Source organism: Neolamprologus multifasciatus, chromosome 7 (assembly GCF_963576455.1).
Source record: "Neolamprologus multifasciatus chromosome 7, fNeoMul1.2, whole genome shotgun sequence".
Taxonomy (NCBI): Eukaryota; Metazoa; Chordata; class Actinopteri; order Cichliformes; family Cichlidae; genus Neolamprologus; species Neolamprologus multifasciatus.
In genome coordinates this window covers 39,186,797-39,208,269 of record NC_140445.1, presented here as the reverse complement: position 1 = coordinate 39,208,269, position 21,473 = coordinate 39,186,797, and the positions used below count along the sequence as shown (strand labels likewise).

At 45.8% G+C, this 21,473-nt stretch overlaps 1 protein-coding gene across 1 annotated transcript; it reads left to right on the top strand.

The window, feature by feature from the left end:
• The first annotated feature begins 248 nt into the window (after positions 1–248).
• xpo7 (exportin 7) lies at positions 249–21,261 on the top strand. The gene is given in 29 exon segments (XM_085167501.1): positions 249–359; positions 6,828–6,974; positions 7,775–7,868; positions 8,151–8,317; positions 8,695–8,760; positions 9,455–9,559; positions 10,153–10,318; positions 10,426–10,488; positions 10,491–10,498; positions 10,580–10,699; positions 10,776–10,922; positions 11,082–11,254; positions 11,557–11,750; positions 11,826–11,931; positions 12,021–12,156; positions 13,049–13,122; positions 13,233–13,304; positions 13,634–13,706; positions 13,834–13,942; positions 14,206–14,312; positions 14,609–14,697; positions 14,795–14,902; positions 15,327–15,409; positions 15,498–15,712; positions 15,797–15,935; positions 16,030–16,187; positions 16,271–16,369; positions 16,453–16,580; positions 17,669–21,261. Coding segments are annotated over 29 exon segments (3,273 nt in total). The 5' UTR covers positions 249–326; the 3' UTR covers positions 17,763–21,261.
• Positions 21,262–21,473: the final 212 nt, after the last annotated feature.

The following is a 21,473-nucleotide window of genomic DNA, read 5'->3' as shown; positions in this document are numbered from 1 at the left end:
ACAAGACACAAACATAGCATGGGGTTACAAGTCGGAGATTGGTAGCTTTATGTGCATTACATTGTGTTGTATTGTAACATAATGTCTTACAGCGTTGTATTAATGATATGTATAGTTTATTAACCTATTTGTATTGTTAAATTACATTGTGTTGTATTAAATTGTTTTATGTTGTATTTAATTGTATTAAATTGTATTGTGTTATATTAAATTGCGTTCCATTGTGTTACATTGTGTTGCATCGTGCTGTTGGAGTCCTGCCAGCGGCCACCAGCGGGGGCGCTGTTGTCACTTTGGTTACCCATAAGCGGGGGAGTGAGAGGTGCATGAAATGGAGAAAAATGGCGGATCATGTGCAGGTAAGCGGAGGTTTCATGTTTTTGTCGCGGATAATTTCTGTAGGCGGGCGCAGCTGAAGCTGAGGCCGGATCCGAGTGCGCCGCTCCCGGCACGGAGCCGGCGTGCAGCCGGTGCGTGCGGGCGGCGGCCGCGGTGGAGCTAGCGGGGAGAAAGAAAGGATGCGGCCGCCTGTGTTGACTTGTGGCCTGCTGTCACAGCACGGGCTGGAGGCTAGCCGCTGCTAGCAGCCAGGGGAGGGCTCGGGCTCCGGGGCGAACAAGGGAGTCTGCGGGCTCCGAGTGTCCAGCCTGGTGAGTTCCGGCGTCCGTGGCCGTCAGAGGCGATTAACCGGAGGGCGAGCGGCGGGAAAAATCGATGTATTTCAGTGAAGTAAACAATGAAACAGGCGGTTAGCTGCAGACGGATAGCTGCCAGGCTAGCACGCACGGTCACCTGGCGCCACCGGGAACCGCCGTAAACACGCTTATCCCGGACGGACCGACGGACCGGGCGCGGTACCCGGAGCTTCTGTCCCGGAGTTCCAGGTTTTTGTGTTTTTATTCAGGGCTCGCTCCGGTAACGACAACCAGCCATGCAGCAGGCTAGGCTAACGTTAGCATATCCACACGTCAACTTCTCCCGCCCGAGCGTGTTTGAAAACATGACCTGGTCTGTGTGAGCGTTAGTCGGTGAAACAGGGCGACGGTACCGGGCCGGACCCGCGAGGGGCTCCAGGGTGAGGACAGCGGGTTTTTTTACCCTGGTGTGGGCAGAATGGAGCGGCAACTAGCCAAGGCGCTGTGCTCCGGCACATGTTTGGGAAGCCGAAGGAGGAGAGGGATGAAGTTCAGCTGCTCTGGACTTCCTCCATGATGCCCCTGCAGGGAACTCTGTGAGGAGACTGTGGAGACTTTGTGCTGAGGGACAGGTGAAACCCAGACAGGTGAAGCCAGCTTCTGTTTTCTCTGCTGGTTACATGAGCTGTGTGTGACATGACATAATATATTGTTAATTGCGCACAGCATGCATGAACTATGAGGAGAAACTCATCCGATCCTCTCATGTTAGCGGCTGTAACAGCTCGTTATTATTGTTTCTGCTTTAGAGTAACTATAATCGGTTTATCTGTGATCAGCTTTAATCCCAGGAAGGGTGGTACGAACTCAGGTGGGGCACAGATTCACTGAATGTGGTCAAAGTGGAACATCTCAGCCTGATTTCATTAATATTTCAATAATTTACCAGGTAATCAAACGTTCAGGTGAGTTTCTGAGGGATTCTGGGTAAACTTGTGACGATGATTTCAGGTTTTTCAGTCTCAGCTCTGGTCAGAATACTGGGGAGAAATATTTATTAGTGATAAAAATGATAATATAAATTATTCTGGCAGCTATTTTCATGGTTATACAGATTAACTATAAATTTAAAGACATGAAAACAGCAAACTTCATAAAAACAGCTTTAAGTTAGCAGATTTAACCTAAAATAACGTTTTTAAAGCTTTTTTTTTTTTTTTTTTACCTAGAAATGACACTTACTCCATCACCTACTCCCAGGTTTATGATCCTGTGAGTGCCATAACCTGTCTGATAATCCAGGTGAAAGTCTTCACTTATGTAATGGTTATACTGGTACCACTGAGCTGGATGTAGCTCATAAATTCATAATTAATAATGTGCCAGTAAAGTAAGAGAAGGGCCTCACGTCGGGCAGTTCTCGTAGCTGGATTAAGTTGAATTTCTGTGATTCTGACACAATAAGCCATATCCTTGTTTTCAAGTATTTTTAGGTGAAATCTAACAGAAAGCAGACTTAAGTATTTTTAATGATTTTAAGTGACTGAAAACGAACCACTTAAGTTCTTTCTGGTGTTACTGAGACAGTTTTTGGTGGAATAAAGATCAGGCTGATATTTACTGTTCGTATCCACTGTGTGCCGTTTGCTTTCACTCAGCCGTTTGTCTCCAGACTGATGATCATGTGGCTGCCTTATTCTGATGGGGGGTTGTTCACTTTCCTCACTGTAATAAAATAATATTCATGTGTAATTTTTAAAAGATCGTCTCACGTTAGAGCATGAGCCCACACACCTTCATTCCTGTGATCAAACACTAACTTTAGTCAGTTCAGCTGTTATGAGCTGTCATCCAATGATGATGTGATGTGGCGAGTCGAAGGCCAACGTCATGCGGTCATGAGGTCAGAGTCACCCGCCCAAGTCTAAAAAGTTCACGTTAAAGTCCAACGTTTACCCTGGTGTTCCTCACGCAGTCAGGCTGGAGTTGTCCACAGCAGGAAAATAGATTTTTGCTCTTTAGCTCCATAAAGCAGTTTCTAATGTTTGTGTAGTGTCAGCAGATGATGATGGAGAGGATTTTTCTTCAGACATTTCAGGCACTGTATCGTCTGTTTTTCATACACCTGTGTGTTTATTTGAATAAAAAGGGGTGGTCTGTATTGACAACTGTGCTCCTGTGATGTTCAGGACTCCTGCTAATGATGATTAAATGTCCATCTGGTAATCTTTAGATAATAGCTGATCAGCCGTCTGCTCCCTGACGCCTCCCACAGGTTCTCTGTTTATGGAGATAAGCTGCAGACCAAAAATCACCTCCTGAATATTTAATGATTCGGGAGGTTTCAAAGGATATCCCTCCATTATGTTTATTATGTTTCTGCGCACATGGGCCATCGTAGCTCGAGCCTGCAGAGCCGTCAGGAGTTTATAGAATATAAAATACGTTAATAAATAAAAAAAATCTGCTCTCAGGTTTTGACTGAACCTATTCCTGTGAGGTGAGGTTATTATTTATTATCTCTGTCTTCTGATGCTTACCTCGGTCTAAGCAGAGATTCCCCAGCTCTCTCAATGGGACGCATCCTAGTCAGGTGCTGTGCGTCTGTGCTACGAGCTCCTCCCAAATGACCAAATCTGCCATCCTGTCTCTGGTCTCTGAGGGAGCTCCAGGGGTCAGATCACCTCCATCCTTACACCTGCGATCCTGTCAGGATCACACCCGACCTCTATGGCGCCTCCACGGGACACTGTGTGTTTTCAGGTGGATTAAATGATAGTAGTTGCATATTTGTGGAAAAAACCAAGACAATGTTCAGTTTAAATACAGGTTATTTAAAGTCTTTGGTGAACACGGCTGCTGTTTGGGCGCTTCGGTTGTTTTTGTAACTCACTTTTATTAAAGTGACTCTTCATAAGTTTAGATGAGGAATAAACAGTTTCCCGAGTCTCGTGTGCAGCTGAGTGTTTTATTCAGTGGTTTCATTCTGACTGGTCTGTGTGCCGTCAGCAGGGAGGTCGATGCTCCTGCAGCATCACCAGAGGAGGCTGAGATGTTTCTCTACTAGCTTACCTGTAAAGCTTCAGCCTGAAGCTTGGCTCACTGGCTGTTGGTGTTTATGAGGTGGGCTGGACTCTCCTGAAGCCATAAAGAAAACACCTCTGTCCTCCTCCCACACCTGCACTGACACAAAGTTTGGTCTCTTTCAGCTGTTGCAGCATCTCATGGTCATTGAACCGGTGATGACATCATCAAACCTGTGTGTTCGTGTCTCCAGCACGGCTGCATCATGTTTCTAAATGATGAGCTAAAGCGTGGCCAACCCGACCTTTCAAACCGCCACAGTTACAGTTTTACAGAGTTGCGGTTTGACGCCAGAAAAAGCTCCAACGCAGATAAATTCAGATCTGTGACGTTCACGCTGCTGCTCGCAGGCCTGCAGCTGGACTCAAGCTCCCAGTACCAACCCTCTAAGTCAGATTTACCTTCACACTTACCTACAGCATTTACAAATTTGGGGTTTATATCTTTATTATAAAACTAAAAAACAAATGCATCCTTCTGTTCTGCAGTTTTAGACGTCCTGAATATAATAAAGAAGAATATTGTTGAAGGAGCTTGCAGGGTTACGAGCAGGAAGTTAAAGATGTGCTTTCCTCTGGTTATCATCGTTTTAGGATTAAGGTTATTAAAAACTCTTTAAGCAGACGGTCGAATAAAAGAGACCAACTGTGTTAAGAGTTATTGACTGAATATGATAATTATCAGGACAAATGGACAGAATTTAAAAGGAATCAAAGGTTTACTACTTCTTTCACGTTTGTTTGTGTTTCTGAGTCGTTTGTGACAGTAAATGTGAGTCTCTGGGTTTATTTAATTAAGATTAGATGTCAGAGTCAGCACAGGTGAAGTTTTCACTGTTTATGGACCAAAACACTGTTTATGGATTGAAAACACAAAGTTAGACCAGTGAGGACATGTTAGCTGCCACTGTAAAGAAACTGCATCCTTATTTCCACGTGGATCAGCGTTAAAGCCGATTGATTTATTGATCGAGTGAGAGAAAGTTCCTCTCCAGTCCTTGTGATGGTGTGAAGGTGGAGATGAAGGGGAGGTCTGCATACAGCCCAGAGGCAGGAAGCCAGCACATTTACACCGTGATGCTCAGGTTAATGGTTGCTTTATGAGCCAGATTTGAAAATGTTTCCGATATGAGTGGTTTGAGGACTTTGAGTCATATATCAGGGTGAAATTGGTGTTAGCCAGGTAAAAATAAGGCTCCTCAATCATAAATTTAAAGATTTTCTTTTTGTTTGATTGGTTTCTTATCTGTAATTGTTCTGCTGGAAATCAGGAAATTCAGATTACTTCCTTGAAGTCTTTCCTGTCCTGCTGAAAGCAGTTTTAGTTGAGCTGGTGAGAACTTCATTTCATGTAACTGGTCTGATGGTTGGAGGCTGCCGGCTTGAGTCACATCACATTTATAGTGATCCTTTATTTATCAGGTAAAAGTCTCATTAAAAGTCTGTTTCAAAGGAGACGTGACCAAGAGGGCAGCAGCAGTTACACAAATACAACAACAGTATCAGGATAAAGACGCACACAGAGCTGATATTCAGTCACAAACATGTGATCAAACAGAATAACAGGCCATCAAAAGCCGTCGCTCTCAGTGGGATCTGTGAGTGGGGTCGTGAGTTAATCTGTGACGCTGCTGTCGCTCAGTTTGATGGTTGTGAAAACTGAAATCTTAGAGTTTAACGCCAGCCCAGAAGTGTTGCTCAGTGGCAGCACGGTGAGGAAACTTTGTGAGGAAGTTGTAAAACCAGCTCCTGTGTTATGGGAACCAGTTCAAATGGCAGAAGTTCAGGTTAGTCCTGAATAATGAAAGTAAAGCATGCAGCTCTCTATGAACCTCTGTGGTCATTGTCTAGCCCAGATTTCTTCGTCATTTTCACTTAATTACAGAAGCTTTTATTTTGTAAAATAGACTGAAAACAGTTCATTTCATATTAAATCAACCAAATCAAAGGAAACTTCCAGAATCAGCTGATTTTCTTTTTAATTTAATTTAATGAAGCCATGAAAAATTAACCTTAATACTGTGAATGCTTTCAGAGTTACAGGAAGTTTGGGAGCGTTTCTTAGATCTGGTTGATTTTCATATCTAAAACGGACTCAGCAGTAGGACTCGCTATTGTCCTCCCTCACTCTAATGGGACCAAAATAAACTTCACTTTTATTCACTCATAAAACTAACCTACAAACTCATCAGAAAGCGTTTGATGAGCTCAGAGGTCAGATGGCTTGCATCCAATCAGACCTCAGAAGAGTCACCCCCTGCTGGTCGTTAGGGAGAGTGGATGTTACCTGTGAGATTAAAGCACCCAGAGTATGTATCTGCAAAATAAAAGCAGCAGTTAAAATCCAGAAAACATCCGTCTGCAGGCCAGACGCACGGCACAAATTTAAAAATAGAAACAGTTTGATTTAAAATTAGAAACTGGAAGCATCTGTCGGCTGCTGCATCGGGAAGAGCCGGAATCAGGCTGATGCCGACACCTCCGGAAAACGTGGAAAATTTACACGAGGAAAACAAATTTATGAGGAAAACTGGAAAATGCTCTCGTTCTATTTTTATAACTTTTTTGCGGAATATCTTTTCGGTTTTGTTTTCTTTTTCTTAGATGTTATTAGATGTTAGGTGTGTGTGTGTGTGTCTGTGTGTGTTACTGTTGAACTTGATGAGTTTCACGTGATGCTGAGTGTAAGCTGAGGGTCTGCGGGCATCACCGTGGGCGGGGTTTGGTGCTCGCCGCTTATCTGACGCCTGCAGAAGTGCGACGCACATGATGCAGTGCTCTGTCATACCTCACTCCATGTACCCTCAACGCATCACACGAGTGGAGGTGGCTAGCGCACCTAGATGGAGGCTGTAAACACCATCAGCTTCCACCTGCACTCATGCCACTGTCCCCCATCTTTGGCCCTGTTGGTGTAGTTTTCCTAGAAAGTAACCCGAGACGGTTGGAGCAGACGGCGCTCGGCATGTTTGTCTGTGATTATGAGTGTGTAAAGCTCGGCGTGGCCACCCGTCTTATCTGCTGTGATCTGTTTGTCTGAAACGATGAAAGACTCGAGCCGGCTGCGGCTCGCTGATAAGCCTGCGCTGTCTCCCTCTGTCTTATCCAGGGCCTCGCCCAGCTGGAGATCCTGTGTAAGCAGCTGTACGAGACCACCGACACCGCCGTCCGACACCAGGCAGAGAAAGCTCTGGTGGAATTCACCAACAGCCCCGACTGTCTCAGCAAATGTCAGCTGCTGCTGGAGAGAGGCAGCGTGAGTACAGACTACAGCCGGACTGTCCGAGCAGCTTCAGTTTAACTTTCCCACGTTAGCAGAGATGATGCTCTGCAGGGTCAGACAGTCCTGTGCCTGACCCTGCAGACTCAGCAGACATGATGGGGGATTTTTGGAGAAGCTGAAAGCATGAAGACTTTCAGTTTTGTGCTCCATCTTTCACTTGGACAAAAGTCAAGTCAGTGAAAAATGAGGGGGAGGAGTCACACCCTGAAGAGGGTTAGCTGAACACCGACTAATCCATCCACAGGTTCACCTGCAAAAGCTTTACCTCAAGGGTGGGCAGCGTTTCCTCTCATAGAGAGAAATTGTATCACACAGATACATAACCGCAACGTGCAGACACACGATAAAATCCAAGAATCCCAGCACAACAAATTTTTAAATATTTGTACTTAATATTTATATCATATTCTGTGCTTGATAAACACAAACTGAAATATTTCAAGGGGTTTGTTTTAATTGGGATGGATGAAGTATCGTGTCATCCAGGTGAAGATCGCTGACCCCCCACACTAATGAGGAGGTAACTCTAAAATGAAGTGGAGTCAACTCGTACTTTATATTTATAAGCAGGTTTCTATCGGTGTGCAGGTATACTTTAAGATTTCAATTTTTTTTATCTGCTTGAGATAATGATGGAGCAATCCCTTCTCTAACCAGCATATCAGGTTGGAGTTCATGTCTGAAAGGCCATTTCCTCTTCTGTTGTCAGAATAAAAGCATGTAGATGGCTGTCAGACGAGATAACCTGACCTCACTGTTTTGTCTCCTGTCAGTCTTCATATTCTCAGCTGCTCGCAGCCACCTGTTTGTCAAAACTGGTTTCTCGGACCAGCAACCCTCTACCCCTCGAGCAACGCATCGATATCCGTGAGTATCTCCTGAAAAAAACTGATAAACCCTGCAGGTCAGGTCAGTCTGAGGATTAATGAGAAGCTGGAGTGATGCATTAACAGTCACAACAGAGATGCACTCATCGAACCTCAATAATGACAATGAAGATGTTTGTCTTTGAAAATATAACAAAATCGATATTACTAGTTGAACAGGTTGTGGGGTTTTCAGTAAAGCAAAGCAGGGTGTTTTAGTGTTTTATTTTGAAAAGCCGCTGCTAAATGTTTTGTTTGTTTGTTTTTTTGTTTGTTTTTTCAGGGAACTATGTGCTGAACTACCTGGCAACGCGGCCGAAGTTGGCAGCGTTTGTGACGCAGGCTCTGATCCAGCTCTACGCCAGGATCACCAAGCTGGGCTGGTTCGACTGTCAGAAAGACGACTACGTGTTCAGGAACGTGATCGCAGACGTGACACGCTTCCTGCAGGTCAGAGCGCTGAAACCCTTCTGTCCTGTGAATCTTGTGTATATTTATTTGTTGAACTTGTCAGAATAAAAAGTTTTAAACAAGTTTTTAAAAGTAAGAAGATTCAGCTTATTGGTTGGATCATTACCATGGTGATTTTGGTGCTTTTATAACTGTTAAGTAGGCTCATTTGATCTGGTGTAAATGTGCAGCGTACTTTGATGTCATAATGACCTGTAGTCACTTACTTCTCCGCATGGCTCAAACCTGTTTACTCTGTTTCTGGACCTGTTTTATTGAATGTGTGAGAAGAAAGAAACAAACAGGATCATTTAAGCTTGGATTAGTTTAACCTGATCTGTGTGCGTTTCTAACCTTTTGTGTGGTTGTTTTTACAGGACAGCGTTGAACACTGCATCATAGGAGTCACCATCCTGTCCCAGCTGACCAATGAGATCAATCAGGTAAGTCACAGTGTGCAGTTTATGGAGGTGTGGCAGATTTAAACAGATCCTCGCGGTGATCGACCACCACAGCAGGCCGAAGAGTTTGCATGTTTGGTGACGTGTTCAGACCAAACTGGGCTCTATACTACAAAACGAGTTCAGCATATCCAGCATACCTTTCCTGTATCCAGATTCACTTACACTAACATCAGCAGTCAGGATAAACAGTCACATGACCGTTAACTTGTAACTCGCTAACCCAGGTTTTGCTGCACGTTCAACGAAAGTGATGATGTTGGCAGCATCTGACCAACCGCAAAGGGTCATTTGACCTTTCTTCTACAGAACATGAAAATGATCCCTATGAGTGTCACCTGCTCCAGGGATGTTACCAAATACTGGCTCAGTAGAGCAAAAATAAATCAACCTAGTTATAATGTTCAAAAAAGTACAGCAGCTTTAAAAACATGCAAGGAAATAATAAAGTGTCTTAAAAATAAAAAGTTCAGTAAGGTGGATTAAAAGAAATCAAGTGACTTGATTCCAAAATAAAATATATCTGTAATATACAGTGAGCGTACAGTGCAGGATATTGAAGCTAAACTCTGGAAGTGTCATTTTTATTTATTTTTTTTGTTGATGATTAAATCACCAGCATTACAGTTGGTCCTCACATTTTCTGCCGACTCTGATCGTTTTTTTTTCTCCTCAGGCCGACACGACGCATCCTCTGACCAAACACAGGAAGATTGCCTCCTCGTTCAGAGACTCCTCACTCTTTGACATTTTCACGCTTTCCTGCAACCTCCTCAAGCAGGTTTGTTTCATCCTGTTGGCAGTTTCTCCCATACGGGCTTACATATACACTGAATTTCATTTTTGTACTGATTTCCCGCTTTTAGTTTTTTAATTATTTAAGACCTGTGTTATTTTATTTTTGTTCTGTATTTAATTTTGTATCAATTCCTCAATTTATCTACCTTAACTTTAGATTTATTCTTTTTCTTTGCATGTCCATGTTAGTCTGACACTGTCAGAGAGAATAAATCTTTTGTCTTCTTTGTGTCAGATATTTAATGTTCATAGTAAACATGAGTTGATGCTTCAAACAAAGAGCAGAAAGTATGAAAATGTGATCTCTGCAAGGAAAACATAAGTGCTGCCCTTAAGCAGGCTTCCACAAGTTGGCCAATCAAAAGAAAATAGGGGTCTTAAAGAGACAGAGGCTGAACTAAGGCCCATTGTTGGACAAAGAAGGATTATTTTGATCTGTGGATCACGCAAAGCTGCTCTAAAAGCTCATATAAAGATGTATTTTGAGTGAGGCAGCTCGTTGTGGACACTAACAGATCATATTAAATGCCTGAGAGCAGCTGACGGTTTGATGATGATGATGCGATTGCCTTTCAGGCTTCAGGGAAGAACCTGAACCTGAACGATGAGTCCCAGCACGGCCTGCTGATGCAGCTCCTGAAGCTCAGCTACAATTGCCTCAACTACGACTTCATAGGAACCTCCACGGACGAGTCGTCAGACGACCTGTGCACCGTGCAGATCCCCACATCATGGAGATCAGGTAGAGGAGCGAGGCGCCCGCCACTTACAGATTAATGTGGTTGCTACTGAGATTTACTGCCTCACGACAACGTGACAACGGTTAAATCTGTGTTTTGTCTTCCGCAGCGTTCCTCGATTCCTCCACCCTGCAGCTGTTTTTCAATTTATATCATTCCATCCCTCCATCCCTCTCCCACTGGTAAGTGAGCACAGTCATGTGACCACAGCTGCAGACTGAGGCGTGAAGCTTTACTGTTCGCGTGTGTGTGTCTGGGTGCAGGTGTTGTCGTGTCTAGTTCAGATCGCCTCAGTTCGGAGGTCTCTCTTCAACAATGCAGAGCGAGCAAAGTTTCTGTCACACCTGGTGGACGGAGTGAAGAGGATACTGGCAAACCCACAGGTAACACACACCTGTCTGAAAACACACACACCTCTGTAGCTTCGTGTGTGTTGAACAATGTGTGTTTGTGCTTCAGTGTTTGCCCGATCCAAACAACTACCACGAGTTCTGCCGCCTGCTGGCGAGGCTGAAGAGTAACTACCAGCTGGGCGAGCTGGTCAAAGTGGAAAACTACCCAGAGGTCATCCGCCTCATCGCCAACTTCACCGTCACCAGTCTGCAGGTGGTTTTTTTTAACTTTTTCCGTCTGTAATAGTGTATGTGTGTGTCATCCATGTTAAAAAAAAAAGTGTATGTGTGTATATACACATACACGCAATTACATCGTGGTCAAGCAGCAGTGTTGTGTACCTGACTCTTTACTCCTACTCTTCCTCCTCAGCACTGGGAGTTCGCCCCCAACAGTGTTCACTACCTGCTGAGCCTCTGGCAGCGCCTGGCAGCGTCGGTCCCTTACGTTAAAGCCACGGAGCCCCATCTGCTGGAGACGTACACTCCGGAGGTCACCAAGGCCTACATCACGTCCCGGCTAGAGTCGGTCCACGTCATCCTCAGGTGAGACTGCCAACCTTAAAGTTAGACAGGATTTAGGACGTTTCATCTTGTTTGATTTTAAAGCAAAAGATTGCATTTTCATTTATTCCATTAATTTAATTAATGCGTCCATAAGATGTACATAAAAACTTAGATGTGTTGGGAACAGATTCTGGATGTTACTCCCATGATGTGTTCGGTGTTTGTGGCTGTGAATCGGTACAGTGACGCTGGTTTGAGTTTGAAGGGTTGGGACGGTGATGGCTCAGGCAAGCTTCAGCTGAGGGTTTTTGGGGACGAGCTGAGCATGTCTCTGTCCGTAGGGACGGGCTGGAGGACCCTCTGGACGACGCCGGCCTCGTTCAGCAGCAGCTGGACCAGCTCTCCACCATCGGCCGCTGTGAGTACGAGAAGACATGCGCACTGCTCGTCCAGCTGTTCGACCAGGCGGCTCAGACCTACCAGGAGCTGCTGCAGTCCACCAACTCGAGCGCCATGGACATCACAGTGCAGGAGGGTAAGAGCGCAAGCCCCGACCCCTGTGCTATTTTAGGGACTTCGGGAGTCTGACGCCTCCTCTGCTTCTCTGCAGGTCGGCTCACGTGGTTGGTTTACATAATCGGGGCAGTGATCGGAGGACGCGTGTCGTTCGCGAGCACAGACGAGCAGGATGCCATGGATGGAGAGTTAGTCTGTCGGTAAGAGTGCGAATGTGGCGAGCCGGTGTCTGGGGGCGTGACTTCCTGTCCCTGAAAGCCTGACCTTGCGTTTCCTGCGTTCGCCTCAGGGTGCTCCAGCTCATGAACCTGACTGACTCGCGGCTCGCTCAAGCTGGGAATGAGAGGCTGGAGCTGGCCATGCTCAGCTTCTTCGAGCAGTTCAGAAAGATCTACATCGGTGACCAGGTGCAAAAATCATCAAAGGTAAGGCGTGCCTCTCTGTAAGCTCCACCCCTTTCAGTTGACAGGAATGAGCAGGTCTGACTCTGTGTGATCTCTCTGCTCAGAAACTGCAAAGTGTGAACATCCAGATAAGTGCTTGAAAGTAAATTGTGGTTGGTGTTAGCGCCTCCTGCTGGCTCGCAGAGCATCATGGTGGTGTTTAAAATTCAGGATGTGGCGTTAGGTAGGCATAGAGTCAGCTGTGAGTCAGATGGTCAGCCAAGGCATTCCGAAACCAGCTGAGAGGCTGATCCAGGGCCTGAATTCTCACCTGTGAGCCGGCCCCGGGGCGCAGCAGTAACTCACTGCACAGAGTATATGATTATATATCTCTGCTGGCCTAGGAATGCCTCAGGATGCCCACGAGGAACTCGGAAAAGTCTCCAGCCTCCAGAGCTCGGAGAACCTCAGTCGGTTTTGTCAAAACATCGGTCAAACCCGAGGCCTTACTTTTGGATTCAGTTCCAGTACCTGTTCTTGGGCTGGGAAGTCTGGCTGAATCTGGAGCGTTGTTCACACAGTGCTCGGGCCAAATTACTGATTTCTGGCTGGCTGGATTCAATCGATTTAGCGTTTTGGGGCTAAAACTAAATTTAGGGGAGGAGTAAAGTCCTGAAACCCTTTTGAAACGCTGAGGGTGATCGAGCATTCAGTAAAATGTTTAGTATTTTACTGAATGTGGACAGGTTTGATATTATTTTATTAAAATATTTATTATTATTGTTTCTGTTTTCATTGGAACTAAAGTAAAATAATAAGAAGCAGAATTCGGTGCAGACTGTTCCAAACTGAAAACAGAGAAATGAGTTACAGCCTCCTCTGAAGTGGCAGTCGTGTGGTGATCATGTGACTTCCTGTTTGTGTTTGTTCTTAGCTTTATCGACGACTATCAGAAGTTTTGGGCTTGAATGACGAGACGATGGTACTCAGCGTCTTTATAGGGAAAATGTGAGTAACTGAAGTCCAGGTAACTCTGGCAGACCTGAGAGCCGATGTTCAAAGCTAAACGAACTCTCAGCCGCTGTAAATATGTAGAAGTAAACTTTCCTCTCTTTCAGTATCACAAACTTGAAGTACTGGGGCCAGTGTGAACCAATCACCTCCAAGACACTCCAGCTCCTGAACGACCTCTCCTTAGGATATCCTTCATGTCTGTGACCCACACGAATGTTTTCATGTTGATTTAGTCTAGTTTTTATCTTTGCTGTTGTTGTTTTTGTGTAGTGAAAGTAAAGCAAAAGAAGCCTTGCCCACCTGATCTTATTGTTAATGAGGGGCAGCCAATCAGAAGAAAGGCTGAGGGCCTGGTGCCTAATAAATAAGGATAATTATGAACTGTGAGTCATGAAAAGCTACTGAGCAGGATAATGAATCCATCTTAAGGACTTAAAAGTTAAACCAGGCACTGAGTTAAAGGAAGGGGTGGGGCTCTGGGTCAGCGTTTTCTCCTTGACTTCACTGTCTGCACGTACAGCAGCGTAAGGAAGCTGGTGAAGCTCAGCGCTGTCCAGTTCATGCTGAACAACCACACGGTGAGTACTTCACATTTATCGGAGCCCGAGTTTCACGTCTGATTAAAACGAGTTGAGCTGACACACAAGCGTCACAGACGAAGAAGAAAGTGAGCTGTGATGAACTTGCTGCTGCTGTCTTTGTCAGAGCGAGCACTTCTCCTTCCTGGGAGTGAACAACCAGTCCAACCTGAGCGACATGAGGTGTCGGACCACCTTCTACACTGCACTAGGACGCCTGCTGATGGTCGATTTAGGTACGCAGACACAAACACACACGCTAGTCTGGCTTCAAGTTCTCCAGTTTCAGACGTTTTGTAGACTTCACTTGGCAAAAGGTCGCTGAGACACAGATCCAGAACGACCCACTGTGGCGCCCCTTGTGATGAAGAAGCAGCAGAAAGTTTTTGTCTTGTAACAACACAAAAGCTGAAACAGGAGAGACACTGGTGCCTGAAACTCAGGAGCCACACACACACAGTTTACACTGGGCCTCGTGTGCGCGTGTCTGTGTCTGCAGGTGAAGATGAGGACCAGTTCGAACAGTTCATGCTGCCTCTGACGGCGGCGTTTGAAGCAGTGGCTCAGATGCTGAGTACAAACACCTTTAACGAGCAGGAGGCCAAGGTCAGAACACCCTCGCAGACATACACAGACACATAAACAGCATCAGTTTTGTTAAACATTTATTTCTGTTTTTGCAGACAGACACACATTGTGTTGCTCGTGTGTTTGTGTTTCTGTGTGTGTGCGTAAATGCACGTGTGACACAGCGATGGCGGTGTAGGAGGGATAAAGAATAAAGCGGGTGTAACTCAGTTGTGCTAATAAAACTGTGACCCTGCTTAAACACGAGGAAACTCCAGCAGAAGCAGCTGAGCACATGTTTCGAAACATTGATCTTCCTCCTCTTCCTCCTGCAGAGGACTCTGGTGGGTTTGGTCCGGGACCTACGAGGAATTGCATTCGCCTTCAACGCCAAGACGAGCTTCATGATGCTGTTTGACTGGATGTATCCTTACACTGACTTCAGATCAGCGCGCGGTCAGATCCTGGTTTTTCTGTTTATTGTGTAAACGATGAAAGTGTGTCCTTAACCCGCTCCGCAGATACCCGACCTACATGCCCATCCTGCAGCGGGCCATCGAACTGTGGTACCACGACCCAGCATGCACCACGCCAGTCCTCAAGCTCATGGCAGAGCTCGTCCACAACAGGTAAACCTGCCCAGTGACGGAGGGGCAGGTTTAAGAGTATGACCTCTGACCTCTGTGCTGTCACATCCTTACAACGGTTCAGCCTGTGAGGATCCACAGACGACTCAAAGAAAGTAAAGGCAGCCCACTGGCGGCCTGGGATCAGCTATGATTGTAGCATTTCCCCTCCAGCAGGAGCTGTGGGAGTGTTTTCATTGGTTCATTCTAAGAGTACACACGGTGAACGTCAGCAGAATGATCAAGTTTTAAATGAGGAAGATAGTGTCAGAGGTCTGACACCTAATGTTTTCAGAGTTCTGGTGAGGCGTGACTAATGTAGATGGTTTTCAGTGATGTTTTACTCGGCTCAGAAACCAAAGCGCGTCTCCTTTCAGATCAAATGTAGAGGTGAAAGGTCACGAACTGTGTTTGGTTTTGTTTTCAGATCACAGCGGCTTCAGTTTGATGTGTCGTCGCCAAACGGCATCCTGCTGTTCAGAGAAACCAGCAAGATGATCACGACCTATGGTACAACCTTTGACCCCCACTCAACCGCCTCAAACAGATAAGTGTCTTTGTTCTGGGCCGCTCATCAAGTTCCTGTTTTCTCCTTCAGGGAATCGGATCCTGACGCTGGGCGAGGTCCCTAAGGACCAGGTGTACGGGGTGAAGCTGAAGGGCGTCAGCGTGTGCTTTGCCATGCTGAAGGCGGTGCTCAGCGGGAACTACGTCAACTTCGGGGTCTTCCATCTGTATGGCGACGACGCTCTGGACAACGCCTTACAGACCTTCATCAAACTACTGCTGTCCATCCCTCACAGTGACCTGCTGGTATGGTCCACCTCACAGGTTTTTGTGACTTTGGAGACGTTTGAGTGAGTTTTTAACCCTTGACCTCTGGTCCTGTCTCTGCAGGACTACCCGAAGCTCAGCCAGTCCTTCTACTCTCTGCTGGAAGTGCTGACGCAGGACCACATGAACTTCATCGCGAGCCTGGAGCCTCACGTGGTCATGTACATCCTGTCCTCCATATCAGAAGGCCTCACAGCGCTCGGTAAGGCAGCGGCGTTGGTCAGGTTTGTGTGTTTGTGTGTGCGTGCGTGTGTGTTGAAGTTACATCATTGTGTCTTTGTGTGTGTGCGTTTCAGATACGATGGTGTGCACCGGCTGCTGCTCCAGCCTCGACCACATCGTCACCTACCTGTTCAAGCAGCTGTCGCGCTCCACCAAGAAGCGGCCCGCTCCCATGGCGACAGATGACCGCTTCCTGCACATCATGCAGCAGCACCCGGAGATGATCCAGCAGGTGAGCTGATCACACCTGAGTCACCTGATCTCACACACACACACACACACACGTGTTGACACCTTGTTGCTGTCGTTGATCAGATGCTGTCCACCGTTCTGAACATCATCATCTTCGAGGACTGCAGGAACCAGTGGTCTATGTCGCGGCCTCTCTTAGGCCTCATCCTGCTCAACGAGAAGGTAACTGCCGCTCGCACTCGCCTCAGAGGTGGCACCGCGTGGGTCTATGTGCGCTATAACACATGTGTTTTTTCTAACTGCAGTATTTCGCTGACTTGAGGAACAGCATCGTCAACAGCCAGCCGCCTGAGAAGCAGCAAGCCATGCACTTATGTTTCGAGAACTTGATGGAGGGAATTGAGAGAAATCTACTAACAAAGAACCGGGACAGGTGAGAGCAGGCAGCATTCATCCTCTCAGGTGGTCAGGAACGTGAAAAACAGGTGGAGACGTGAGACACGCTAGACTCGGACAGGATCGTAGCTTAGCGTTAGAGATAAAAGCCAGTCACAGACTGTCACTCAGTCTGTGATCATTCAGACTCTGCAGCAGGGAGTGTATGAGGTTCTGATCCACAGACAGGGTTACCTGCAGAAAGCCACACCCAGACGTAGGTACAAACTAAAGATACTGCTGTGGACTCGATTACTACTGTCACTGATTTATTACTCAAACTGGAGGAAAACATTTTTTCTTGTGTAATCCTAAACAGCCTGAAAGATATATGAAGACCAATGTTTAGTGATGTGGAACAGCGACACACCTTATTTTTGGAGACACACATTGTGCATTATAATATAACCTGCTGTCAGGGGGATGTCAGGACGATCCGTGTATGGAGAAAGTCGTCCAGTTACGTTTGATTACGTTGTGATCCCGAACACATATTTCCTCATCAGCTGGAAGGAACTGAATTAGGAAAGTAAAGCTGCTGATGGAGAGCAGCAGCTGAAGGTCTGGGTGACCTAAAAGGGTGAAAACTGTGAAGAATGAGCTCGAAATAATTTCTGTACACATATTGTGTTTGTTCGCGATCTATATCTAACCTCAAACTGAGTTTTAAACATGGCTGACGTGCAGATAATGCTGCTGTTAGTGCAGTGCATGGTCACATTACTCCAGTCGAGCAGTTATACATCAGTCTGCGCTGTAACAACCGAAAAATCCTAATGATTCCCACGGTAGCCCTCGGTAACTAACGAGTGTTTCTGTGCTGATGTCGCAGATCTGCTCCTCTCCACCAGACTTCATTCACAAAACCACAAATTTATTCTGTAAAAACACGTCGTTACACGCTGGTCAGAAATTCAGGCCCTGAAAGGAGCGCGGCCTTTCTGAGGTTTTCCACAAATAAACGCGTTTTAACGTAGGCGGATCTTAACAGTCGGGATTAGCTGGTTCTGACCTCCTGCAGGGGAACACTGAGGGGAGTTGTTCGTGTGCCTGACGAGGTAAAAATGCTCTGTGTGTGTTCTGCAGGTTCACACAGAACTTGTCGGTGTTCAGGAGGGAGGTGAACGACAGCATGAAGAACTCGACATACGGCGTCAACAGCAACGACATGATGAGCTGACATTCCACGCGGCCGCCCGCCGAGTTCGCCCGGCCCCTCGACCCGCCTCTCCACGGCCTCCTACCCCTCACCTCTCTGCATCCCCCTCTCCCCCCCCGGGCCCGGATGCCCGGGGATCATCACCCCGCCATGACACCGATTCAGCCCTCCCCCTCCTCCTTTTTGATATAAGCATATATAAATATATACAGATCTATTTTAAAGCCAGCCCGCCGCGCCCGGCTTGCCTGGCTGCTCGAACAGAGGGGGGGGAGGGAGCATGTCTGAGCACTCTGAATCACTGACAGGAAGTGGAGTGCGCCGCAGCCAGAAGAGGCGGCGAGGGGACGAAAGGACGAACGCCGGTAAACGTAGTAATCCGCTTCTGCCTGCCTTGTATAGAAACCACCCGAGAAACCAAGTGTACATTTTCTTTCGTAACATTTTGAACAATGTTTATAATGATCGACTTTAAAAACCCACAAAGACGAGACGACAAACCAACGTGTGATTGAGCTTTTTACAGAGTAGTGAGTTAGTGCACATGTCTGTCTGCGTGGGCATGAGGCCGGAGGGTGGGCGGGGCAAGCACAGGAAGCAGGTACACACACTAACGGAAAGGGAGGCTCAGAGCATCCATGTTGTACATTTTTCTCTGTCTCTGCTGCTTGAAGTGATGTAAATATTCCCGAATGACGGCCTCAGAGGGACCGTCCTGCTGCTTTTCCTCCTTGGCGTCACAAAACCGTCACATTTTGGTCACGGCGAGGTAGAAAAACGCCACCTCCATCCTCATTTCCTGTTTTTCTTTGCCCATAAACACTAACCTGGAGGTCTTTGGGCTTTTCCGTGGTGCTCGGACAAAATGAAACGCCTTCAGCAGACCAAACATCTTTCATTACAGCCGCTTTTATTGTGAAGGCTCGCTAAACCTTCAGCTTAAAGTTGGTCTAATGTCAGCATGTTTGTCAGAGCGTCATAAAAATGATTTAAAGGCAGAAATAGTGATTAGCTCCTGTTTTTCTTGGTCACATGACACTTTTTCTCCAGCCATCGTTTAAAAAGTTTCATCAAAACCCCCGTGGTTGTCGTCGTCGTTATTATTATAATTATTATTATTATATTATTATAACTGTAAGCTGCAGAACAATAATCTGGCACGTCATCAACTTCAGTTTGACTAAAGCGTGATCAAAACAAAACTTTACCTCTTAAGTTTACAGTAAAACAAGCGATCACACAACACACAGACTGACATTTCAACGTTCAGGGAAGTTCAGGGTGTCATCAGGCTGACAGGAGGTCACGACCCAGGTTTGCAAATATAGAGGAAATCCTCAGAGAGGCTTCATCAAAGCCATATTAGTATGATGATGATGATAATAATAATTATATTATTATTACTGGAGCTGCAGTGACGATTTTAGTGGCGACACAAAGCCGGAAATAATTATCAATCTTCAGTCAGATTTTGATACAATAATCTGCTGATTATTCCTTGAATTAGAGCTTCTGTTGTGACGAAGGGTCATAAAAGTTTTCAGCCTCAAAATGTTTCAAATGTTGAACTTTTAGATATTTTGTTCTTGAGTTCCAGCTTTTTTTTTCCTGCGATACTAAAGCAGACTATTAACTTGCTCGTTCTGATGATTAATTAAAGCTGCGTTATTTTAAACGATTCATCTTTTGATTTTTAAACATTTGTCAAACATCTGAAGACGTCTCCTTAAAAATTATTTTCATTTTTTTTCCCTGTTATTCAGATGTTATTTATTTATCAGACAAAATCATCTGTAGCATTTCAAACAAACATTTCAGACTCGAGCTCCTGAAGCTGGGGCACTTCCTGCTTTCGTCCCACTTAACAGTCCCTGAGTGAGTTTTCAGCTCTCCGATATCTTCACCTTAAAAAATTCTCGTGCTTTCTGTAGATGTTTTTTCCCTTTGTAATGAAAAAAACTTTCCCAATGAAACCAGCAGAAAATGAGGATATAATCACACTCAGTTATCATATTTTCAGTTGAATTAACACAATAAATCATGTAAAACTAGATGTGAGGATTCTTTTTCAGACAGACTTTAAACGGATCGTAAAAGCAACATGTTTAAACCTCCGTAAATCTGCTTTGACATCAGAGGAGTGTCAGAGTGCAGACGTCCTCTAATAATCTGCATGTTTTAACTTCAGCTTCTCGTTTACTCGTGACCCGAGTGTTCATCATGATTACCAGCTGCTGTTATCGGCTTCAGCTCGACTAAAACAGAACCACGCGAGCCTTTAAACGAGTCTTCAAACTCAGGAAAAACACTGTTAAAGTGATCACATGGTAACATTACAGTATTACCCCAATTCAGAGATTTTCTGTGTTGACGTTCTTGAGTGTCTGACCGACAGAACAAAGTCCAAAACACTGAATCCACTGATCGAGGAAAACGTTTAAAGCTGAGCTGAAACCTCCACAGATCTTCAGGCAGCACCAATGTCTACCAAGTCTCAAGTCAAATACGGCAACATGACGGCGTTTAAATACTGTGACCAAGAAAAACCACACAGGAAGTCAGGGAGGAGGGTCACCGTTTGTTCATCGCCACATGAATTGTTTCTTTGACAGTTTTTGGAGTACATAAGGTCATAATTTCTGAAATTTCAGGTTTCACCACGTTATTTGTCGTTTTCATGCAGTTAAAAACGTGAAATCCTCTCCAGCGTCAGCTGACTGAATTCACAGAAACTGATGGAGGTTTTTTTGTTTTGTTTTGTTTTTATTGTAAAAAAAAAAAAAAAGCAGCAGAACTTCCCTTTAAGGCACCCGTCTGCATCGCCGCGGCTCTGCCTTCCTCTGAGCATGGCGGCTGCGCCAGTGGTGACGTCCTGCAGGTGTCGCACGCCTGCTGCTTGATGAACGTGTAAGCAACATGGTCACAGCTACATTTTCCCCTCTGGTAGGCTGGGTGCAGTTTCCACCATTTTGTTTACACTCTGGATTCCTCGGACCAGGTCTCGGCCTGCCCCCCTTTTTAGGGAGTCCTTTTTGGCGTGTGCGTTGATGTTGTGTGTGTTTGCGTGTGCGTGGAGTGGAGTGGCTCTCTGTTGCCTGGCGTGCGTGTATGTGGTGTCTCACGGTGCTGCGACGGCTTGAACCCGCGATGGAGCTCAAACAGCCAAGGTCTGAGCCGCCAAGCGGGAAGCAACAAGGGGAAACCATCGAGGCGGGAGTGCGGCGAAGGCGTCCAGATCGGTCGTCAAACCTTGGCAGAAGGTGTACAAAGAGAAGCAGGAAGTGGAGTCTATTAGCAACTTGTGTTACTCTCTACGATGTTGCTGCTAACTGTTTGTGACAACTAGCTCATCTCTAACCATGTCAGCACTCACGGATGTTTATTGAGTTCCTAATTTTTTGGCTTGTGTCCCTGATGTGAATGTGTTGGGTCCATAGAGTGAATAGCTGTTTGAGTTGTTTGGATGTCTGCTACATATAGTGTAAGCATTGTGACTGCAAATAAACCTCATTGATTTTTACCTCGCTGCCTCACATCCTTTTCTTGATCTCAGCTGATCTACAGGTCGCCACAGGTGCTCAGCAGCAGTGCTGCTCTTTTTGTGAGCTTATGGTCACAACATCAACAGTCAGCAAGACTACGAACCTCCCTCAAGCTCTTCCTCTTTTCCTCCATCTTCATCAGCCTTTGTCAAATATGTCCACTCTCCTCTGATGTCATCCTGCTCACTGC